The following is a 23,123-nucleotide window of genomic DNA, read 5'->3' as shown; positions in this document are numbered from 1 at the left end:
GGCCCTTGTTTGATCCCCATTATTGGGAGAAAATGAATTCTTCAACAATATTTTGACACAACTTCAATTACATAGTCTTCAATAAAATAATATTAAACGCAAATCCAAAACTTTTTTTTATTTTTTAACCACATATTTCACATCAATACACTATTCAAAAATTCATTTTTCCCATCAAAATGGGACTCAAACAAGGGCATGGAAAGAAAATTTTCAAATAGGCAAGCACACGAATGTGGCTTGCAGTCTAGCCTCACTTCAACTCAGAAAAGCAACAGATCTGCCACCGCAACTTGAGTATGAACTAAATGGGAGTGCATTATTAGGCCAACTCATGTAGATTTTTCTATTGTCAGTGTAATAACAATATAATTCTTTTTCTTTGTATCAATATAAGTACTTTTCTTTGTATCTAATTACTACTTCCCTTTCTTTTTGTGTCATGACCAAGGTACTAAAATGTGCAATGCTATATAATGCATTTTGGTCGTGCTTATGTGAAGCATAAAGTAATTATGCATAATTTTTAATATTATTTTAAATATTCTAAACTAATAAATAAATACAATAGTGGATTATTTGAACTTTACACATGTTCTTCAAATTTTCCCAAAAAAAAAAGGGGGATATTGCTCAAAATTATAAACACTGCAATTACTTGAATTTTATATTTATCCTTCAATTTCAACAAAAACACATTGCTCAAAATTATAAATACTACAATTACTTAATAATCAATTCTTACATTAGATTAGACACGAATATCAATTTAAAAAATTCTGAATCTTGTCTAGTTGTTTATCGGATTCCAATTCAATCTCCTCTACTTCATCCAAGTCATCTTTCGTGTCATCCAATAAAAAATTATTTTTATCGTGCTCCCTTATTTCAATTAAAAAATTTACATTACTTCTTGTAAATGGTAAGATATTATTGGCAAATCTTCCTCATCATCACAATCATCAACAATTCAAGATTGTGTACAACTAGCATCACTTGCTCGTAAAACTAGCGAAAGATAGAAAGAGGCTCGAACTCGGTGTAGATGGTTTGTAACTCTACAAATAATTTGTTCTGATTTTATATTTTTATAAATGTCAAAACCCTACATATTGCTATATATAAACCATGGGCTTGGGTAATTTGGATTAATTTGATATTTATTGAGCTCAATTTGCTATTTTTAAGTTATAAAATTGGGTTGGACTTTGCCATGCTAGTTTTGATACAATTTTTAACACAAATGAGTGTACATTGTTGCATTGAAGAGTGCATATGCAGTCAACGAAATATGCTGACCACATTATCACATGCATATCCTATATGTGAGGCGTTTTGAAAATGCATCAAGAATATGCGGACATATGCATGCATTTTAGAACACTAGTCATGACAACAAAAGTTGCAATAAAATGAAATCAAGTGCAGTGCAAAGCCTACAGTAAACAGAAAGGACAAGTAAAAGCTGTTTTCCTGACCATGGAAGTCCTTGGAAATCCATAACTAAAATTTACAATGATTTCAGTTTTCTACGTTATTATTATTAAACTTATTCAAGAGTAGAACGTACCTTTTGAACTTGTGGGGACCTCCAGTTGTTGTGAGTTTTGCTGGGAAAGCCAGTTGTTTTGCACAGAAATAATGTCAGAACTGTTTTTACATTCAGAGTACGCCTTCAAAAGCTCCCTGCGCCCATGAAGTGCCAAAAAGTAATTTATTAGTGTCAAATATCCTGAATCTCTAATGAAAAATTATTAACTCTCGCATACAAAGAGTAATGCAGTCGGTAGAGTATGAATTAAAGTCAACAACCCTATAAACCTGGATACTAACAAATTCCTCTCAGTTCAAACTTACTCGAAACAATCCAATTAATCGTTACCATGGAAACAGGATTAGAATTCAAGAAACAAATTCAGCTCCTGTTTGTTTCCCATTCCTTTCTCATTAAAATGAAAAATATGATCGTTACCCATCACATCATGCCACCAAATTTAAATTTATATCTCTTGTGTAGGATATTTTTCATTCTCATTCTTACAAAAATGGGAAACAAATGTCCCCTAAATATCTAGTGGTTTCAGTAATAAAATGGAGGTAGTAGTTTTAGTTGTTTTGTCAAGCACATAGAGTAAGGCAAAACTATGCCTTTATTGAATATGAAATAATTAAATTAAATTAAGTCTATGCCGATCAAATTAAAGTAAAAAGTACCACTTATCCAGGACCGGCCTTAAGCATGCTTAGGACATAATCATTCTAGAATCTAGATTATTGACTACAAGAAGCAATGAGCAGCTCACAGAACTTTTAATAATGTTTATGGAGGGATTAATAGCAGGTAATATGTACAAGCATCTCTCTGCAATCACTTAAACAGGTAAATGAAAGCACAGAAAACACGTCAAGGCTTATTAGCTGGAAATCATCCCATCCAGCATAAATTACCTGTTAAGGGACAAGAAAGCGTGACCCCATTTGAACTTCCCCAGCAACAGATTTGCACTTTCTGTCTCACCACTTTATATAGATCATAAAATGCATAGTTAAATAACTTGCGCAGCTTACAGAATATTTAGATAACCAGTATTAATTATTAAACTTGAGGAAGAAGCTGGCCTAAAATCACGTGAAACAAGGTAATTAAAATGAATTTACGTCTTTGTCGATGCAGTCCTTGATTGGGATAGTAGAAGATGGCCCATGAAGTTAGCAATGGTGTGAAAATATCAAACTAGATAGGCCATAGGGTAGACACCATGTTTCAATATTTTCAAAGAATGAAAAAAGAAGATAGTGAAAAAAAAAAAAACATTTTAAAATGACAAAATATAAATAGAAGTTTTTAATGGAGGTGATGAGGCTTCATGTCTTCAACTGAAAACATTATCCCAGGAATAAAACCTCTGCCCCTGATAAATTGGCCAATATTCTATTTAGAATAAGTTGAAAGGGTGATAATAAATTAGACCCCAAGTTGGCAAGTCATAATAGAAATCAAGTGCAGTCTCAAGAAAAGCAATATATTCTGAGCTACCTCATATGCTTAAAAGAATCATTTTGAGAAATAAGGTGAGACTCCAGAAGTAAATGCTAGGTAAGAATATTAGGGTCTATAAATTTCCCATAGACTGGTTTTGTCATCTATCAGATTCACAACTGAGGAAGCAAAAAATGCAAGAAGGAAGATCCCTGAGTCAAGGAACCCACCAGGGGAATGGAAACTACAACAACTTGATGAATTCAGACACAAGGCATTAGAATTGACCAGCTAAATGCTAAAAAAAATAGCTTTGACTGCAAAAGACAGTGATTCAAGACAGACAAACTCAAGATTGTTTAGAATTAAATGGTAACATGCCAACAGTGACAAAAATAGTACCCTGTGAATTCATTGTTAAAAGGTAAAAGGTTCAAGCTTGTTACCATATGATCAAAACAGCAGCTAATGCCTCAACACAAGAAAGCTGACATGGTCGACCATAATTTACAGGATTTGCTGCCACCAACCATGGTACTGCAATTACATATGCATATGTAAATCTAGAGAAACTCTAGGAAGTAATAAGCCAAATTTTATGTCATGTTACATGGTAATCTCATGATACCAAAAATAATTCCGAGGATGATAAAAAACCAAGAGTCATTTTTTGTTGTCTGACAATAAGACATTTTCTCGCTGTTCTTATTAGTCATCCCCTAAATGAATACTGTCCCCAAACTTTTACTAAAGCAGACTTCTAGAACTTTTATGCATTTCTTATTAGAGTATAACTGATATACAAAACCGGCCAACCCTTTAGAATAATAGAAAAACTAGACAATTTCATTTTTTGTTTTTGAATTTCACCCTTACCCCCCAAAGGGATTGAAGTCAGGTCGGGTTTCACTTTTACCGCTTGAGCTAGGTCTTTGTGTGCACATCAGCTAGTTGCCTAACATTTTTCTGATCTCAAGGAAGCCAAAAGACGCCTGAAACATTCTTTGAGATATAAAAGTAATGTTCCCGTCCTCCGCTAATTATGATTGATCTTTGCCACTAGTAATATTTTAGAGAATCTGACAGGAATTGCTTTCTTAGTATTACCCCTATGAAAAATAAATAGATGAATCAATGAATAAGGAATTTTAGAAATAAATAAAATTAGCTTTATATGTTCATGTCACTAGATGCATATTTGAAGGTTGCAAAATTATCAAAAACATCTAATATACTAACTATTAGGGTATGTTTGATACATGAAAAATTTCCCTATAAAATGGAAAATCAATTCCAACTTCCATTCTAAGGGTGTTTGATAGTTTTTCTTTTCCATGGAATTGCATTTCTTGGTTTCCCTGGAAATTGAAATTTTCTTGGTTTTCATGAAAAACAATTCTCACCTATATGGTGGGAACAGGTTTTCAAGGGTACTGTAGCATTATTTTTTTTTTTTTTTTTTTTCAATGAATAAAAAATTTTAGAATTATTGTTAAAAAAAAATTTTCCTTTAATTGATAACTTCTATGTAAAATAAAGCCAAACGAACATCAAAAGATAGATGATTATGGATTTTTAGGAAATAGATGATAGTGGTGGACTGGGGGAGTGGTTTGGTAGCGACGAAATTAGCGATGGCTAGGTAATATAGGGTGCCTTTGGTTGAACAGCAACAGTTGTGACATATGAAGCAGCAATATGAGGAATAATCGACAATAAATTATACTCTTTTTTTTCAGAATATTTAATGCAACTACTACTGACCGGTGAACAGTTCCACTTGGGTATTTTTGGATTTTTTTTTTTTTTTTTTTTTTTTTGCAATGAATACAAATTTTAAGAATTATTGTAAAAAAAATATTTCCCTTTAATTGATAACTTCTATGTAAAATAAAGCCAAACGAACATCAAAAGATAGATGATTTTTTTTATTTTTTTTATTTTTTATACAATGGAAACAAATTTTATCTCCAATACCAGTAAAATTTATCCCTTTAATCGACAATTTTCATGTAAAACAAAACCAAACGAACACCAAAGACACTTTTATTTCAATATTTTCCACGTGAAAAAGTATACCAATCAAACATAAAAATTTACAATTCTCAAGCAATTCAATTCTCTGGAATTCATTTTCTTTTCACCCAAATTCTATCTTTGCAATCAAATGGACCCCTATAGCCAAATATCGTTTCTCCATTAACCGTTGCTTCTCAAATCTCACCTACATCAGGATTGGTTTACAGCATGTGCTACATGGCATCAAATTTTAAAGTTAAGAGCTTTCTATTAACAGTTGACAAAATGATTATCCTATAGAACACAAGATGGTCAATTGTAATTATAGCAAATTAGTAATTGAGGTAAAGTATGATATACAAGAATAATATGATAAAGTGCATGTCACTGATGCAGATAACTATGTGGAGCAAGGAGATCCAATGAAACCCATACATAAACGAGGAGCAGCACACCGCAGCTTAGAAAAAGGTACATCTTCTAGACGCGCCCATGAGCAATCAACAACAGCTAAACCTTTCCTATTAATTAATTCATGATCTTGTATTGAGACACACTGTGTCCCGACAGGGCTGAAAATAAAATTAAGATTTCAAATCAATCCCAAATTTTGTATAGTAAAAACACAGGTAAGATAAACAGATAAATCGTCAAAGAATAACACAAAAAGTACAATATAAACCAGATATAGAATACTTTCAACTTTAGCCAGGGGTAATCCTTTAAATTATATACCACAAAAAACCGAAAGATAAATGCGTAAGCGATAAATTAGCAAAGAATAACAAAAATGTACTATATAAACTAGCAATAAAAATCCTTTCAACTTTAGACAGGGGCAATGTTAACCACCTAAAATTACTCAGGGGCAGAATTACATTGTAAATGGCGTCAAGATTCAAATAGATTTAATCATCATACTTAAATAGTAAAACTAATGGCTCAATATATCTATCTGATCATCACTGGTTTGCTCCATATAGGATGATCAAAGCAAAAGGTAACACTAATCACTCTACCATTACTCAATTGCAAAATTTTCCCATCAAAAATGTCAAGCAAGAACAAGATCTGGAAGCATGCAGATTTTATTCATCTTTAGAATCAAGATGTGTTAGATCATGTCAGGGAACAAATGAATTCATTCTTCCCTTTGTATCTTAAGATGTGAAATGCGATATAACCAATATTGAAGACTAAAAAACAAACGAACACCAAAGACACTTTTATTTCAATATTTTCCACGTGAAAAAGTATACCAATCAAACATAAAAATTTACAATTCTCAAGCAATTCAATTCTCTGGAATTCATTTTCTTTTCACCCAAATTCTATCTTTGCAATCAAATGGACCCCTATAGCCAAATATCGTTTCTCCATTAACCGTTGCTTCTCAAATCTCACCTACATCAGGATTGGTTTACAGCATGTGCTACATGGCATCAAATTTTAAAGTTAAGAGCTTTCTATTAACAGTTGACAAAATGATTATCCTATAGAACACAAGATGGTCAATTGTAATTATAGCAAATTAGTAATTGAGGAAAATTATGATATACAAGAATAATATGATAAAGTGCACATCACTGATGCAGATAACTATGTGGAGCAAGGAGATCCAATGAAACCCATACATAAACGAGGAGCAGCACACCGCAGCTTAGAAAAAGGTACATCTTCTAGACGCGCCCATGAGCAATCGACAACAGCTAAACCTTTCCTAACAATTAATTCACGATCTTGTATTGAGACACACTGTGTCCCAACAGGGCTGAAAATAAAATTAAGATTTCAAATCAATCCCAAATTTTGTATAGTAAAAACACAGGTAAGATAAACAGATAAATCGTCAAAGAATAACACAAAAAGTACAATATAAACCAGATATAGAATACTTTCAACTTTAGCCAGGGGTAATCCTTTAAATTATATACCACAAAAAACCGAAAGATAAATGCGTAAGCGATAAATTAGCAAAGAATAACAAAAATGTACTATATAAACTAGCAATAAAAATCCTTTCAACTTTAGACAGGGGCAATGTTAACCACCTAAAATTACTCAGGGGCAGAATTACATTGTAAATGGCGTCAAGATTCAAATAGATTTAATCATCATACTTAAATAGTAAAACTAATGGCTCAATATATCTAACTGGTTTGCTCCATATAGGATAATCAAAGATCAAAGCAAAAGGTAACATTAATCACTCTACTATTACTAAATTGCAAAATTTTCATATCAAAAATGTCAAGCAAGAACAAGATCTGGAAGCATGCAGATTTTATTCATCTTTAGAATCAAGATGTGTTAGATCATGTCAGGGAACAAATGAATTCATTCTTCCCTTTGTATCTTAAGATGTGAAATGCGATATAACCAATATTGAAGACTAATGGATAAATTCAAAACCACCATTGACCTAGAGGAATAGTTCATCAAAATGATCTATGAAAGTATAATGACGTAACCACCTCAAAACAATACCACCAAAGCCATTACCAACTCGTAACTCCTGTAAGATTGAAAACTCAAATTAGTAGGAACTATGTGACAACTTGAAAAACAGTGTTATTTGAAAACTTAAGTTGCAAATGCAACCATTTATCTGTTACATGTTCATATTTTTCAATCATGGAATCAAAACGTTAAAGTTAGATAAGTACTTTCCTTCAATAGTCCAAACCTTGCAAGCTTGCGGCCCGTACACCTTTTTGCATCACATTGGCCAAAATCCTGAATCCAGAAACCATCAATTAGTTTCACATGTTCTAAACACACATGTCAATGAAGCCTGACTTAAGTAGCAAAATGCTAACCTTGGCAGCACAAGATAACAGGCTCAAGTCCTGGACAGCTTTATCATTATTTTCATTTTGTTGGTTGATTTGTTACACGGATTTTACTCAGTTGTAAGAATAGATACTATCATTTTCATTCAAAAAAGGGTCCAAACCATGTACCAGTATTTAGAACGGCTATTCTTCTCTGACGGTAAGATGAATCCCTATGGATGTCATGATCATTAAAACTCAGTACTCACGATCATTAAAATTCAGTCCACATGGATGTCATGATCAAAAAAATCTCATACCCATCTGAAGAAAAGGATAAGTAACCATGAACCAGGTTGATTGGAAATTATTATCCAACACTGACACCAAGCTGATAACATGAGATATTTTAGAATCAGAACAAAGAAAGTTCCATTACTAAATAAACTGATTTTTTTTTAATTTTTTTTCCAATTTCCAATTTAAATTCGAAATTCAGGCTCACGTCCAATAAGATCCCTGAATCCCATGATAATGATTCTGCCTAATACATATTATCCGAAGCCAAATATGGATAACAATACTTGAATTCAACTCCAGCAAACAAATAATATGCACATAGACAACAAGCACAACAACACTCTCTTGCAATACACATACCCACATAGCAAGCTGAATTGTGAGACCGCTTTGCTTCTCCTCCTCCTCGGCTGCTGTCAAAACCATACACATAGACCTCTATTTCAGATAATTCAAAAGTAGGTCCTTGCCAAAATTAATCTTCCCCGATACAATTCGTCAAACATCTTGCATACGTATTATATACATCCAAAAAATACATGTAAAATAACAAAAAATAAAAAATAAAAAAAAATCTGGCAAATTAAATACCTGGGTCGGTTGGTAAAGACCCATCATCGTCCCTGAACAATTTTAAAACAATAATTAACAAAAGGCAACTAAAACACAAGCACAAAAAGAGATACTGCGTATAAAGAGCTGCAAAATATAAAAAAATGTACGAAGATGTGAAGTTAAAGAGTGCCTGCCTATGAAGGAGATGAGATTGTTGATGGGCGCGATGCGAGCTATGATTGTTCTTGAATCGCCTCTGCTGCTTCTGCTTGTTGTGGCCCATAATCGCTAATTGAATTGCTACTGTCCTGTTTCCAATAGAATATGTCAGGAATAATGAGAAACTGATAAACAAGACCAACGTGGTGTTTGTGCAACTTGCGCTCTACTTTAGGTTAAACATCATATACGAGTAATGGTTTAAACAAGATTTAATTAATCAATGGCCTCTGAACTTTCATCGTGTTTCTACTTACTCACTTAACTTTAAAAGATCACTCAACATTCATCCAACTTTCATTTAATTACTCATGCACCACCCATTAAAAAAAATAGTTCCAATTGTTGACAAAAAATCCCACGTGGTAAATGGGAATCCAAAGTGGCAAGTTGACGGCGTGAATTCTCTCCAAATCAGTTAAATTGTACCAAATAAAACACAATTTTCCCTTCATTTTCAACACATGTCGCTGCAGAATGAAGGTAAAGTCGTGTTTTCTTGGGTGTGCTTTTATTGATTTGGGCTGTTTTGAGGTCATCAATTGATGCGTGGAATTTTTATTTGTTATTTGAAAGTTGAGTGAATAACTAGAAACCTAATGAAAGTTAAGTGGTCATTGTTTGATTTAACCCATATAAATAACGACATATGTAAATGAATGATATTCCACCATTGAAACTCATAGCAACTCCAATTTAAATGACTCAACTTCTATAAATGGTTCGGTGACCTTTTCAAATAACCCAAAAAGGACAAAATTAATGTCCCCCAGCCTTGTAAACTTAAACCTCAACCTCTTGAGCGTTCTATCAAAGGAGGAAGCACCATTTGAACGGTAGAATTAGGATTGTCATAAGTGTATTGATCACATAATAAATTTCTCATCGACCAATCCACAAACATCGAGGGACTCTTAAAACTTTGCCTAAATTAATCAATGAAAACTTAAAATACCTCAACATCAATCTTTAACTTGAAATGTAGCAACCTACCAACATGGCTCTATAAGCACAAGGCAATAAAATAGACTTGGTACTCACACTCTACCACTATACAAGTACAAGTTGATAAGACTTATTCTAGTTACCTTTGAATCTATTCAACTTATTTAAGCCCTATTTGGTTCGGTTAAAAATAAGATTTTTAGCAGATTTTGATAAAAAATGATGAAATATATAGTTGAAAAGTTGATAAAAGTTGTGAGTTTCATAAGATGTGTAGTTGGAATTGAATTTGGGGGAAAAAAAAAGAATTTTTGAAATGGAGGCAAACATGGACTTGGCTTACTTGTCATGTGAAGTTGATAAAGACTTGAGATTCAACATCAACCAAAGTTTTCAAATATATTGTTTGAGAATCTCTTTCAATGTTGCAACCAGCTGGGCCTTGAATATACTATGCGAATAATAACCCATATTTTATCAGGCCCAATAGTATCAATTTGGACCCTATCAATTAGCCGTGTCAAAGAATGTCATTGGAGGCTGTACTTGGCCATTTGCTAAATTTCAATTCAATAAATGAAATCCAGAATTTTCATTTTTCTTTCAGTTTTTAAGTCAATTTTCCTATTATTCTTTTCCTATATAAACCTTTTCTTCCAAGAAGCATTAGATTCTTATGGATAGGAAGGTATTTAAATCTTGAAATTATGTTATTAGAATAATTCCATCTTGATCAAGTTTAGAATTAATTTTTCATCGCACCACTTTATATTATTAAATTATTTTCAAATGACAAAATGTACGAAACAGATAATTAGAGAGACATTTCTTCATGAGTCATCAATTTTGCAACATCCCAAATCATGTTGACAATAATAAGTTAGCTGAATCAGAATTTAACCATTTTATCTAAAAAAGAATTGGTGTAATCCAACCCATGAACTTAAGAGCACATTGTTGTTCTCCAACAATTGCTCCCTTATGATTCGAATCCATGATCCTAGCTCTATACATCTGGTAGGGTAAGATTTTAACAGTCTCATCTATATATATATATATATATGGTGGTATTCAGTGAAAGCTAGCTAAACATTTTATGGTATTCAATCACTATCATTAGAATGACCCAACCCATAAGCTAAGAACGACATTATTGATCCTCAGTAGTTTCTTCCTTAACATGATGCTCTTTATGGTTCAAACTCATGACATCGTCTCTCTTGACAGACTTGAATTATCAGGTTCAAAAAATCACTAGGTTTTTATGTGAGATAGCTGAAACTCAATTCTACAAAATTCGATATATCTGGAAGTATAGTTCGAATTTGTAGAGCCTTATTTGTATATGTAAAGAACATAAACATGACAATGATATGATCTAAAAACAATAATTGTTAAAATATTATACAATATAATGGACTTTGCTTAGTGTGCATAATTTTTTGTACGTCAAAGCGTCCCACACTCACATGAGGTGGGACTCGTTCAAATATTTTATTCGAGTGAGTCCCACCCCATGTTAGTGTATGAATATCTTAATGTCCAAAAAATTATGTACTAATGTTATCCCAATATAATACACTTATTTTTTTAGTTATTAACGATGCAACCTCTTCTCTCTCTCTCTCTCTCTCTCTCTCTCTCTCTTACACAATTCAAATGTCTTATTAGATATACAATAAAAAATTGATGAGAAATAGTATGTTTCATTAAAATTATATAATATGAGTAGTTAGCATTATGCAACAAATTAGTCTTGTCCAGAAATATATAATTACATTTGCTCTTAGAAAAAACGAGTGAAATAATCCCTGATCGACACTTCATTTTATGTTGGACTGATATATACTAGGTATCTCTCACGAAATATACCTTAAATTACAAGGCATATTATTAATTTAATTTAGAATTGGCGTACAAAAAGTTAAATATTGGAACTTTTGATAGAAAATTTAAAATAAAAAGTTGAATAAATTAAATTAACATCTTTTTTATTAAGTAAAGTCGCATGTTAGTCGCAACATTTATTTTGTTTCCAAGTGATAGCTTTAAATTTATCTTTTATTTTTCATCTACTCATTTAAGTTCCAATTGTTTTTCATACGGAATGCCTAGCGTGATATCTACAAAACAGTCTTTCACATAAACATCCTTTAGAAAGCAATGGAATTTAAATGAGTGTTCATACTGAAACTACGAAAAAGTTAGACGTACACAACATGAATCTTCAATATAAATTTAACAATTATTATTCAGTACTGTGCAGTTTGAACAACACGCAATAGATTACGTCCATGCTATGCCCAATTGAAGAAAGAATAAAAATTTCTCAACATTTGGTGTTAAATGAATCTTTCCAAGTTGTGACAACACATAAGCCACCCTTAGTGGAAATGCACTTTATAAAGTGCAGTTGAGTCAAAAAAACACCACAAATGGGAAAACAAAGAAAGAAAAAAAGAAGCATATTGTTGCGTGACGTATCTATCATTTATTCCTACATACAAATAGAGAATATGAAAAGGAAAATCACTTCAGAATCAGCCATTCACTCATTTGTTCCACCATAATTGTCATATCTTTAAATTCCCCCATCAACTCCCACAACCTAAATATTTAATTATTTTGTGTCTTATCAGAATTATCATTTTTTTTCTACGTAAGTGGATACGTTGCATTACACTATTAACTCGATTGCTTTTGTTATTATCATTTGGATTGAATATGTGAAATGTGTCGTCTAGGATCAATATATATTTTATGTATGTGCATGTTAGTGCTTACACGATAAGTTTCTAACTTTTAATTTGTTTACAAAAGAAAACGCAGTAAAAGGAGGACTTGAACTTGACGTTTTTGGTGCATAAAATGCAAATATGAGGTGTTTGAGTGTGAAAGATGTGAAATTCTCGCACGGGTATCACTATCGTCAAGTGTAAAAAGTAAAGAATGTTAGTCCATTGGAAGTTTCTATCATTCTTTAACTTTTATGTTCATCTCATTTCTTCTAAAAATTAAATTACTTAGGATTCATTTATTTTCTTGAAATAACTCCGCTCGTCAAAGTTTAAAAAGCTTGCACTGTTGCGTATTATTATTATTATTACTATTATTATTATTATTAATTTGTTGGATTTTGCTCAACGAGTTGACAAGAAATAGTGTTGGGCTTTTTTGACCTAAATTAGATTGGACCTTTTAGAAAGTATTTTTTTTCCTTTATTTTTTTTTATCTTATTTCCATTTTTTTGGTATTTCTAAGGTTTGACATGCACTCCTAGAAATATTAGACTCTTTTTACAAGTTTTGCATTATTGAAATATAGAATAATTGTTTAAGCACAGTTATGGTATTTGTTTTTTTCATATTAGTCAATTGAATAAAATACTTAATTCCTCTATCAATTAATTTTTTGCCTTTTATTTTTTCGTTTCATTGCGATCATATATTTCATATTGTGTCATTATATTACCTTGATTAGGTTTATTTCCCCACAAGGGGTATAGGAACTATTGGTTGTGATTTGTTTTAGATTTTTGTTATTGATAGTAGCCATGAATCATGAATTTTTGCTCTTAGATCACAATACAAGATTCTTGTTGTGGCAAGTGAAGATGCAAGTTATACTAGCACAGATGAATTTGAAAGATGCATGGTTGAGATTTGACAAAATGTGTTGGACGACGGAGGAGAAATAACAAACCGATCAGAAGGCATTTTCACAAATTCATCTTCATCTCTGTAAAAATGTTTTTCGGAATACTTTGAATGAAAAAACGAAAGCTGCGTTGTGATTTAAGTCAGAGCAATTATGCATTACTAAGAGTCTGACATGCAAATTATATCTGAAATAGAGACTATATACTCGTCGCATGTTAGGAGACGGATTTTTGGAAGATCGTCTGACTGTGTTTAAGGAGATTGTCGTCGATTTGAAGATTTTAGAAGTAAAGTATAATGAATGAGATTTAGCCTTAATCGTTTTGTGTTCACTGGCTGTTTCATTCACTTCGTTTGGAGACCCGATCTTGTATAGTGATGATACTCTCACCATTGAAGATGCATATGATGCATTGTTTTCAAAAGAGAAGATAAATCATCTAGTTGGCTTTGAGGCTAGAGATGGAAAATGCCTTCTTGTTCATGGTGATCAAAGAAGGGGTAAGTCGATGTCAAATTTCAATTATCATATTTGTTATTATTGTAAAAAGAAATGACACATTAATATGGATTGTGACAAATTATAGAACAAATGTAATTTGAATGCAAATCATGATAAGCAATCAAATACTTTAGACAACACTAACATAGTCGAACTATTTGAGTGATGGAAATGTTTTGATGATTTTGACATGGAATCCAAATCCGACAAGAAGTGGATTTGGATATAGTTTGTGCGTTCCATATGTGTCCCAATCAAGATTTATTTGAAACATATAAAACGGTGACGCAATGTGTCGTTGTCATGGATAATTGCGAACCTTATCGAGTAGCTGATATTGGTTAGATTGAAGCCGGTGGATAGAATACGTAAACACTTGATCACGTTCGACATATTCCGAACTTGAAGAAGAATCTTATTTTGTTGAGTACTCTTGATTAAAAATGGTATACGTTCTTTGGAGAAGGTAGAGTCTTGAGAATTCAGAAAGGTGTTTTGCGCTGTATTGGAAGGGGCGGAAAAGTTTCCAATTATACATCTTGCAAAGTCGAGTAGAATTTGTGAAGAAAAATCAACACAAATTTAGTACTGTGGTGAAGATTCAATTTGGTACTGTACTTTTGAGATTTGGTTTGAGGTCCATATTGAAGAATACTACTTAATCAAGTTTGGAGGATATGGGTAATTCTAATTTACCACCATTATTTGTGATTCCATCGGATTCAACTACTAGGGATAGACCTATTGGAGATAGGTGTGTGGATACTAATTTGGTCGCACATGCTTTTAGCGTTTTTGAGATGAGCACTCTATGAAAGCATTGGGAGTTGATTCTGCTACAGGGTGTGCTTCAACAATGTTTGGTAAGTTCTAATTCTTTGTGAATTTTGGGGAACTCGATATTTGGGCTCATGTATCCGTGTTGGATATCGTGGAAGAGAAAGTGTATTTTTGTGCTTCGAGAAAGTTTAGTTCTTGTTAAAAAGTTTGGATTTTTCGTCGCAGTTGAATTTATTTCTTTAGGTGGAGAAATTTTGGAACTTTATTCGTTGCATTAGAATTTGTGTTAAGGTGGAGATTTTTGAGTCTTTTTTACCAAAATTATGATGGACTTTTTAGAAAATATTTTTTCCTTTTACTCCACGTGATTTTTGGATCTTGTTTCCATCTTTGCGATATTTCTAGGGTTTGGTATGCACTCCTATAAATGCTAGACTCTTTTCACAAGTTTGTATTATTGAAATATAGAATAATTGTATAGGCACAATTATTATATTTGTTTTCTCCATATTTGTGAATTGAATAAAATACTTAGTTCCTCTACTAATTAATTTTTGGGAAAATTGCAACAGAAGCCTCAAACCTTTGAAACATTGACAGACTTTTTCCAAACCTTTGATTTGTTACAACCGTTGCCCCTAACATTTCCAAACGTTGCAGGTGAAGCCCTTTTGGACGGTTTCCATCCAAAATTCCGTTAGTTAACCAAAAATTTAACTTTGACCACACTTTTAATATTTTAAAAAGGGGTAAAAGAGTAAATTTTTATTTATCACATTAAATAATAATTAAATTAAAAAATATCCATAACCCAGTCTTCTTCCACCCCACCTCACCGCCCAGTCTTCTTCCTCAAACCCAGATTCCTTACACAAGAGATACAGAGATGGCTTCTGCTGCAATTTTCCAATTGTCCTCCGCCGTCGCCACCATCTCAACTTGTCTTCTTCCTCCCACCGTACCCCGCACCTGCACCCCCAACTCCACCCCCAAATTCTACACCCACCAAGGGTTTGAGGCGGCTGTTGCTGCTGCTATATTTAGGTAAAAACTTGAGTAGATTTAGGTGATGTTTATACTTAAAAAGAAAAAGTTGAAGAATGAAAAATGGTGGCCAATTAATTTTGCTGGTGTTTATATCAAACAAATTCTTTGATAATATGATGGATGACTGGACCATTAATTTTGGCCACCCAGAAGGGAATTATGTTAAATTGACAATATGAAGTGTCAAGTTGTTTCTGCAGATTCAATGTCCAACAGTTTAGGAACCATATGCACACAATTCTTGCGATTTTTGTAAAATTTGCAGATTTTTTTCCTTGAATTGCTTGTGTGAAGGTGAATCGGAACCTTCTTCTTGAGAATTATTGGTCCATTCTTCTTTGAATAAATCTTCTTTGTATCTCTTTTGTAAGTGATTTTCACTGGGTTCTTGTTCGCCACCATCTTCAGCTCCGTCGTGGCCACAATCTCTATATCTCTTGAGTATGGAGGAGGAAGAAGACTGGGGGTGGGGTGGGGTGGGATGGGATGGGGTAGGAGGAAGAAGAATGGGTAGTGGGTTTTTTATTTTTTAATTTAATTAATATTTAATGTGATAAATAGAAATTTACTCTTTTACCCTTTTTAAAATATTAAAAATGTGGTCAAAGTTAAATTTTTTGTCAACTAACGGAATTTTGGATGAAAATCGCCCAAAATGGCTTCACCTGCAACGTTTGGAAAGGTTAGGGGTGACGGTTGCAACAAAACAAATATTTGGGGAAAGTCTGCAACGTTTCAAAGGTTTGGAGCTTCCGCTGCAATTTTCCCTTAATTTTTTGCCTTTCATCTTGTTGTGTCATTTGCGAGCATATACTTCATATCATGTCTTATATATTACCTCAATTCATTTTATTTCCCAACAAATAGTGCAACAAGCTATTTGCTTGGATGGAGAGACAAGTTTCGTTTTTTTTGAGAATTTACGAGAATGTCTGGGAGACGAGCACTTCTTCTATTTTGTTTGTGAGATCTCAATCGTCAACCTAATTGGGTAGAATGCCTTACGTTATCCGTTATTGACGTACTTTGAATATGAAAATGAGTACTTTCCTCGTGGTTTGTACTCAAAACTCGAATAAATATGATTGAATGTTATAAGACTTGAACTTTTGTCTTCAAATACGTTTAAATAATTTTTCAAAACCAAAGAACTATAGTTAAATATTAAATTGAAGAAAATTTTCATTTCATAATATAGACATAGTGAGTGTATAAATCTTTGTGCTATGAACAATTAGTGTACAGAAAGTACATTTATTCAGATAGTATTGTCTGAGTGTGGCACAACAGCTTAAATGGAATGCCGTACTTGTCATCAACTAGTAGTGTTCTCTCTTCTTTTCTTCCCCTTTATTAATAATATATGTGTTTCGCAAGGGTTAGTCGCTAACAATTAAAAAGGAATCAGACGCTTGTGTAAGGGACAAACCTCTTGAGACAAAGTCCCAAAAAGGGGTGTTCTTTTATTGGCGATGACTTTACAATTGGAAATCAAAAATAAAATGCCTCCAAGGGGCGCAAGCACACGAGTTACTGAAAAAAGTGTTTAAGTCTAAGCTAAGAAAATTAAAATTACATGTTCTCTGTTCGAAAGTTTTTGATTCGGTCCTTTGCTCTACGTCTTTTCTCCCTTTTATACTTCATGAACGATCTCTTTGTGATCAACCGCCTAAAAACTGCTTGATCATTCTGCAACTGCCCACTTTCCTCATAATGGCCAGCTTGTCATGAAAACTGTCTTATTTAACTGCTGCCATTACTCTTCGTCGTTCAACCGTTTTCGATTGAATTCCTTAAATCGTAGAACGTGATGGGGCTGCTTTGATAACGGCACTTCTTGATAACCACAATGCTTTATATTTGTTAAGACTTTGGGCAACTTGAAGGTTTTGGCGAAAATAGAGTAATAGTTCTGGGCGACTGCATGGCACTCCATTCGCTCAAATTCTGGGCGACTTGCAATCTTGGGCGATGGCATTACCACGTTCTTGGGCCTCCCTATTTGGGCCTTCATCTTGAATTATTTGATTGGGCTTCGTTCTTTGGGCTATCTGATTTGGGGATTTTTCAATTGGGCTTCATTCCTTAGGCCATTCGATTTGGGCTGAATTTTTATGTGTCAACAATTACCCTCCAATATGGCAGAATTAATAATAATTATTAAATTTTGTCATATTCACTTTGTGTTTCTAGCAACATTCGAGATTTCCAAGAATTTCAATAATTGTTTTCTTCCATAATTTGAAAAGGTGCGTCGTTTTGCAAACCCTTATAACCCCTAAACACGCCATTTCACTGCACCACTAAATCACGTCTCAAATTTTTCACGTCTCTTCCACGATTTACTGTTCATCTTTTGTTTCCCTGCTACGTAACCCCGAAAAATTTCGTTCCATCTCAAATGGCTACTTCACAATCTCAAGCTGGCGACTCCTTTAGTTTTGATGACTTTCTGAAACTTCTGAGCCGTCCATACATAACTCCGAGTTTTCTCGCGCCTGCCGATGTTGAACGCAATAAGTTCTACTTAGGTCCTTTCTTCAACAATGCAGAGGCAGTTGAACAGGCGGCGGTGGGTCAGCTGTTTCCTTGTACTCAAGGCCCTCCATTTCTAAACTTTCTGCCGTTGGGGCCACTTCGCGAAAGAGGTATTCGCACTTGGCGTAAATCTGATGTAGCTTTCCGTAGATGGCATGCTCGTCTTGTGGGTCATGGCCCTACTAAGACACTTTTTGATAGCGCTAGGATTTCTGATTTGCTAGAAATCTCTATTCGCCCCCCTACTTTTGATTCAGCACTCTTTTCGATTGCTTTGAGTTTTTGGTCTTCCGAGTATAATACATTTATTTTTCCTCTTGGCCCTATGTCTATTACTTTAAGGGATGTTGGGGCCCTGGTGAATCTACCACCTTTGGGCGATACCATTTTTCCTGGTATCTTGGTTTCTGGTGGCGCCCCAAAGTTTGGTAAAAACTGCACCGAATTTTATTCAAGCCTGCAAACCCTTCACAATCATTCGAGCGCTGAGTCTTCCCATACTGAGCGAGTGGCCTTTCTTCGAGTTTGGCTTTGTAAATACGTTTTGTGTATGCCAAGCATAAAGCTCTCCCTGAGTTACCTACCTATAGCGCACGAATTGGCGCGTGGCAGGCCTTTGAATTTATGTTCTTTTTTTTTTGCTGCTCTTTATAGAGGCATGGCCTCTCTTCAAACTCAATTGAAGAATGGTGCATCTCCCACTGACAGTGGACCTCTCTGGTTCACTCAAGTGTGGTTGAGATCCTATTTTCCATTGCTTGGTGCTCCATCAATCTCTCGCTCCTCTGCTAGCTGTTATGAGCTAGCCATGGAGCCCTTAACTCCTGTAAATATGTCCAGAAGGGACATTTTTTCATTCTTTTATTCTTTGGATTCAATCTCTTCCTTTTTTCCTTTTCCTCCTTTTTTGACTCCAAATTATGTACATCCCCCCTCCACTATAGACAGCGTGAGCACCTCCCTGCTCATTTGGATCCAATTTTTAACCGGGAGGGAGCTATTTCATGATATTTTGACTGGGACCAATGCCAAGCCAGGGCTAGAAATTTATGTTTCCCAATTTTTTGCTCGCCAGCTTGGTTTCGGCCAAACTTGGCCTGTTCCTCTTTGCTATTCAAGGAACTTAATTGACCGTTTTCATACTATTAATAAGGCGGAGGCAGAGGCTATAAATGCTCGCAATCTTCTTTTAACCAGCTATTTCTCATTAGCCCCTTTCAATTTTAGTCACGTCATTCATCTTCTTTTTGAACAGCTCTGGCCGTCAGTGAAGCGCAGATTATTTGCGACTGATGCCAATCGTGCCTTTCATTCACTAGACCAGCCGAGCATTTCTTCCCCTCCTCCTGTTTTAGTCACTCCTTTGTCCATTCGGAGTCCTTCTCCTCCTCGTCGCGCTAAACAGTCTGCTCGTCCATCTTTTTCTCTCCCTGCCAAGCCTACTACAGCCAAGAGTGCCCCAAGCCGCAAATGGCCAGCCTCAGCATCTCCCATTCTGGAGGATGATGTTGATGATGATGATGATGCCCCTCTTATCGTCAGGAGGAAGGTAATTAAATTGGTTTACTCACAAGTATATTTTTCCAAACTTGAAACTTTTCTGTGTGCTGATGATCTTTTGGACTTCTCAGAAAAGCTCAGCCTCTCCTTCAAAGGCTTTGGCATCGACAGCTCCTGCTCCATCATCCTCCGCTGAGGCTGCTTTATCCAAACCGGTTGATGAGGGGGCTACGCTTAAAGAGACATCTTCAGTCCCAGAGTCCTTATCACAACCCATGGATGAACCACCTTCTTCCCAAGGCGTCAACCCCCCAGACATCGAAACAGAAGGTAATTCAGTTTTTTGATGCCTTATCTTTGCTTGTGCTATTGGTTTCTGATTTGTTGCTCTTGAGTTTTGCAGATACTCCTATGAGTCTGCCCGTTGTGGCAACATCTTCTCGCTCAGACAAGGGGAAGTCCTCACGAATGGAGGAGTCGTTGTTGGCAGACTTGGCTGAGGACATGCCATCTTCCACGATTGTTGATGAGGTAATCTTTGCTTCACTTTTATTTCTATCTTGTTCGTTATAGTGTGAATCTTTAATATTGGCAATTTTCTTTGTAGGATGCTGACAAGATTGTGCGTTCTATCCAAGACTTGTTCGCTTCCTGGGGGCAAGTCAAGACGTCTCGCCCTGCTCCATCTGACCATCCTGCTGCTTCTTCAGAGGAAGATTTGAAGTTCCTCAAGCAGTCGATATTTGAGTACGTGTCCTTCATGGATATGGACATTGGAAGGGTTAGTGCTGCCAGACACAAGGATAAACTTGAGCATTTGAATGCGAAGTTGGAGCAAGCACTGACGCTTCCGTCGCTCAATCTTTCTGCCGATTTTAAAGCGACGTTGAAGGTTATCCACTCCGAGGTCCTTTCTTTGCTGGCCAAGAATGCTGAACTAAAGGCCAAAAGTACTCAATATCTTCGAGTCGTATCTGAGAAAGAGTCTTTGTGTATGGAGATCAACAAAGCTGAGGACGAGTTGAAAGAAATCTCTTCCAAAGTCATGGTTGAAGACTCTTTGATAGTTAATTTGGCTGCTCAGATGAAGGAACTTCAAGCTAAAATGGACGACTGCAAGGCGAGAATGGCTAATAAAAAGCGCAACGCCTCCCAGGGAATTGAGCGAACTAAGTCCTTGGTTGAGCAGTACAAGAAGTTGGAAGTTGATGATGATGTCGTGGTCGAATTGAACATCACTTCCTCTCGACAGAACGATGATTGGGAAAAACTTAGGGAACGAATTCGTTCAGTGTGGGGTGGACTGTAATTAAGACATATGATACCTTTTTCTTTTGTAATTTGATTTTCCTTTTTTAACTTTGTTCATCATTAATGAACATATATATTAATTTCTTATGCATTTATTTGACGTTTGTTTTTTAGTCGTCAATTTTTCAAGCATTTAACTGCTTTGTGCTAAAAATCTTACCCATTTTCTTTTGATATTTCCACCACTTTTTCCAAAACTTTGGGCTATTTAATTCCATTTACTAGGCAGAATGTGGCTGTTCATATTCTGTCTCTTCATCTCCACCCCCTTATAAATGCACGGATGCTTCACATTTTCTTTCATCTTCATCTTCATTTTCTTCTTCGAAATCAATTTGCTGCCATTGTTTGGCACTCCGACAATCAATTCGATCCAAAACCTTCTTTTTTTCTATAAAAATGGATTGTTTAGTCCGCTCATTTCACTATTTGCCTTGATGTCACCTTTGGTGTGGGAGGTATAGGAAATATTTTTTGGCCAGCAGCAAAATTTTTACCATCAAAGTTCTTAACATCGTCTCTTTGTCCTTTACAAGGAGTCGATGATAGAAGGCAATTTTTGGGATGCTTGCGGGCCACATTGCTTGTTGAGAGTGCTTCTCAGTTTGCTTGCTGAGAATGCTTCTTAGCCTCTTTGCCCGCCATTGCAGCGATGCATTTAGGAAGGTGGTAAGGCCAGTCCACCCTCTTACTCGGCGATCCCACCATTTGCAGCGATGCATTTAGGAAGGCGGTGTGAGGCTAGTCCACCCTCTTACTCATCGATCAATCGGGAGATTAGCTTACTTTTCTACCCTCTTACTCATCGATCAACCGGGAGATTAGCTTACTTTTGATTCTAATTTGCAGAGCATCCATTATTTGTATTTTTCGCATCTTTGTAATGAACGTTTGATAATAAAGGACTTTATTTGAACGTATTTCGTTCTGACTTTGTTATCCTTAATCGTTCAACATATTTTGATTATGCTTTTATCTGTTCACATTCCCATAAAGAAGGAACATATTTTTTCAAATATTTGCCATTAATGAATCTCACTTGTTTGGTGTCATCTAAATCTTCCAAGTGATACGCTCCATTGGGCAACACACTGTTTATTTTGAATGGTCCTTCCCAATTGAGCGACCACTTCCCGTACTTTGGATCCTTGCTATCCAAAGGGAGTATCGTCTTCCAAACTAGTTCACCCAGGCTGAACGATTTGGCTATGACTTTTTTATTATAAAACTTAGCCATTCTTTGTTTTTGAACTTGCAATCTGTCTAAGACGTCCAACTTTAATTCGTCTAACCCCAATAAATTTTGAACTAGTGATTCGGCATACTCATCATCATTTAACTTATGTTGCAAGCACACTCTAATCGATTGCACGTTGATTTCCGGCAAAACAGCCTCCTGCCCGTAAACAAGTTGGAAAGGAGTAACCTTGGTACTTGACCGAGGTGATGTTCTATAAGCCCATAAGGCTTTGTTTAGACATTCGTGCCAACTTCTGCATTTTCATCTATCATCTTTCTGATGATATTTTTTAGAATCTTATTAGAAGATTTCGCTTGTCCATTGGATTGAGCGTAGTATGGTGTGGAGTTTACTAATTTAACCCCAAACTCGTTCAGGAATTTGTTCACTTGATCCCCATTCAAAGATGTTCCGTGATCTACCATCAACGTTTGTGGAATTTCAAACCTATAAATGATGTGATCACGGAAAAACTCTATAACGTTTTTTTGGGTGATCTCTTTCAAAGGTATCGCTTCTACCTATTTGGTGAAATAGTCGGTTGCAGCTATAACAAAAGTATGTTGCTTGGACGATGGGGGATAAATCTTCCCTATCAAGTCTATCGCCCAACCCTTGAATGGCCAAGGTTTAATAATAGGTGTCATCTCTCGCGCTGGCACCCTTTGTATTAGACCATACTTTTGGCATGCTAAGCAACTCTTTGCATACTGAACGCACAATTCTCCCATCTTTGGCCAAAAATATCTACTC

General features: G+C 35.0%; 1 protein-coding gene across 5 annotated transcripts; it reads right to left on the bottom strand.

Moving 5' to 3' along the window:
- Positions 1–731: 731 nt before the first annotated feature.
- On the bottom strand, positions 732–9,039 carry LOC111367629 (ribosome biogenesis protein TSR3 homolog). Of its 5 annotated transcripts, none has more exons than XM_022988604.1 (9): positions 8,823–9,033; positions 8,665–8,696; positions 8,434–8,486; positions 7,670–7,735; positions 7,474–7,514; positions 6,634–6,770; positions 3,427–3,517; positions 2,449–2,520; positions 1,539–1,686 (listed from the first exon to the last, which is right to left on the bottom strand). In XM_022988604.1, the coding sequence occupies exons 1-9, from the start codon at positions 8,909–8,911 to the stop codon at positions 1,554–1,556; spliced, it is 714 nt and encodes a 237-aa protein (XP_022844372.1). In that variant the 5' UTR covers positions 8,912–9,033; the 3' UTR covers positions 1,539–1,553. The 5 variants fall into 5 exon arrangements, with proteins under 5 accessions (XP_022844375.1, XP_022844372.1, XP_022844373.1 ...); XM_022988605.1 differs by lacking the exon at positions 6,634–6,770 and adding an exon at positions 5,435–5,571 and having other exon boundaries at positions 8,434–8,483; positions 8,823–9,032; XM_022988603.1 differs by lacking the exon at positions 6,634–6,770 and adding an exon at positions 5,435–5,571 and having other exon boundaries at positions 8,823–9,031.
- Positions 9,040–23,123: the final 14,084 nt, after the last annotated feature.

This window comes from Olea europaea, chromosome 18 (assembly GCF_002742605.1).
Source record: "Olea europaea var. sylvestris chromosome 18, O_europaea_v1, whole genome shotgun sequence".
Lineage (NCBI taxonomy): Eukaryota > Viridiplantae > Streptophyta > Magnoliopsida > Lamiales > Oleaceae > Olea > Olea europaea.
Note: the sequence above shows the minus strand (reverse complement) of the source record. Positions and strands in the feature narration are given on the sequence as shown.

Excerpts from the sequence above, each read along its gene's own strand:
- LOC111367629 (XM_022988604.1), bottom strand. The coding sequence starts at position 8,911 with ATGGGCCACAACAAGCAGAAGCAGCAGAGGCGATTCAAGAACAATCAT. Across the intron at positions 7,736-8,433 it reads CAATTCAGCTTGCTATGTGG|GATTTTGGCCAATGTGATGC; the intron begins GTATGTGTATTG and ends TTCTGGATTCAG. Across the intron at positions 2,521-3,426 it reads GCTGCTGTTTTGATCATATG|TGGTGAGACAGAAAGTGCAA; the intron begins GTAACAAGCTTG and ends ATCTATATAAAG.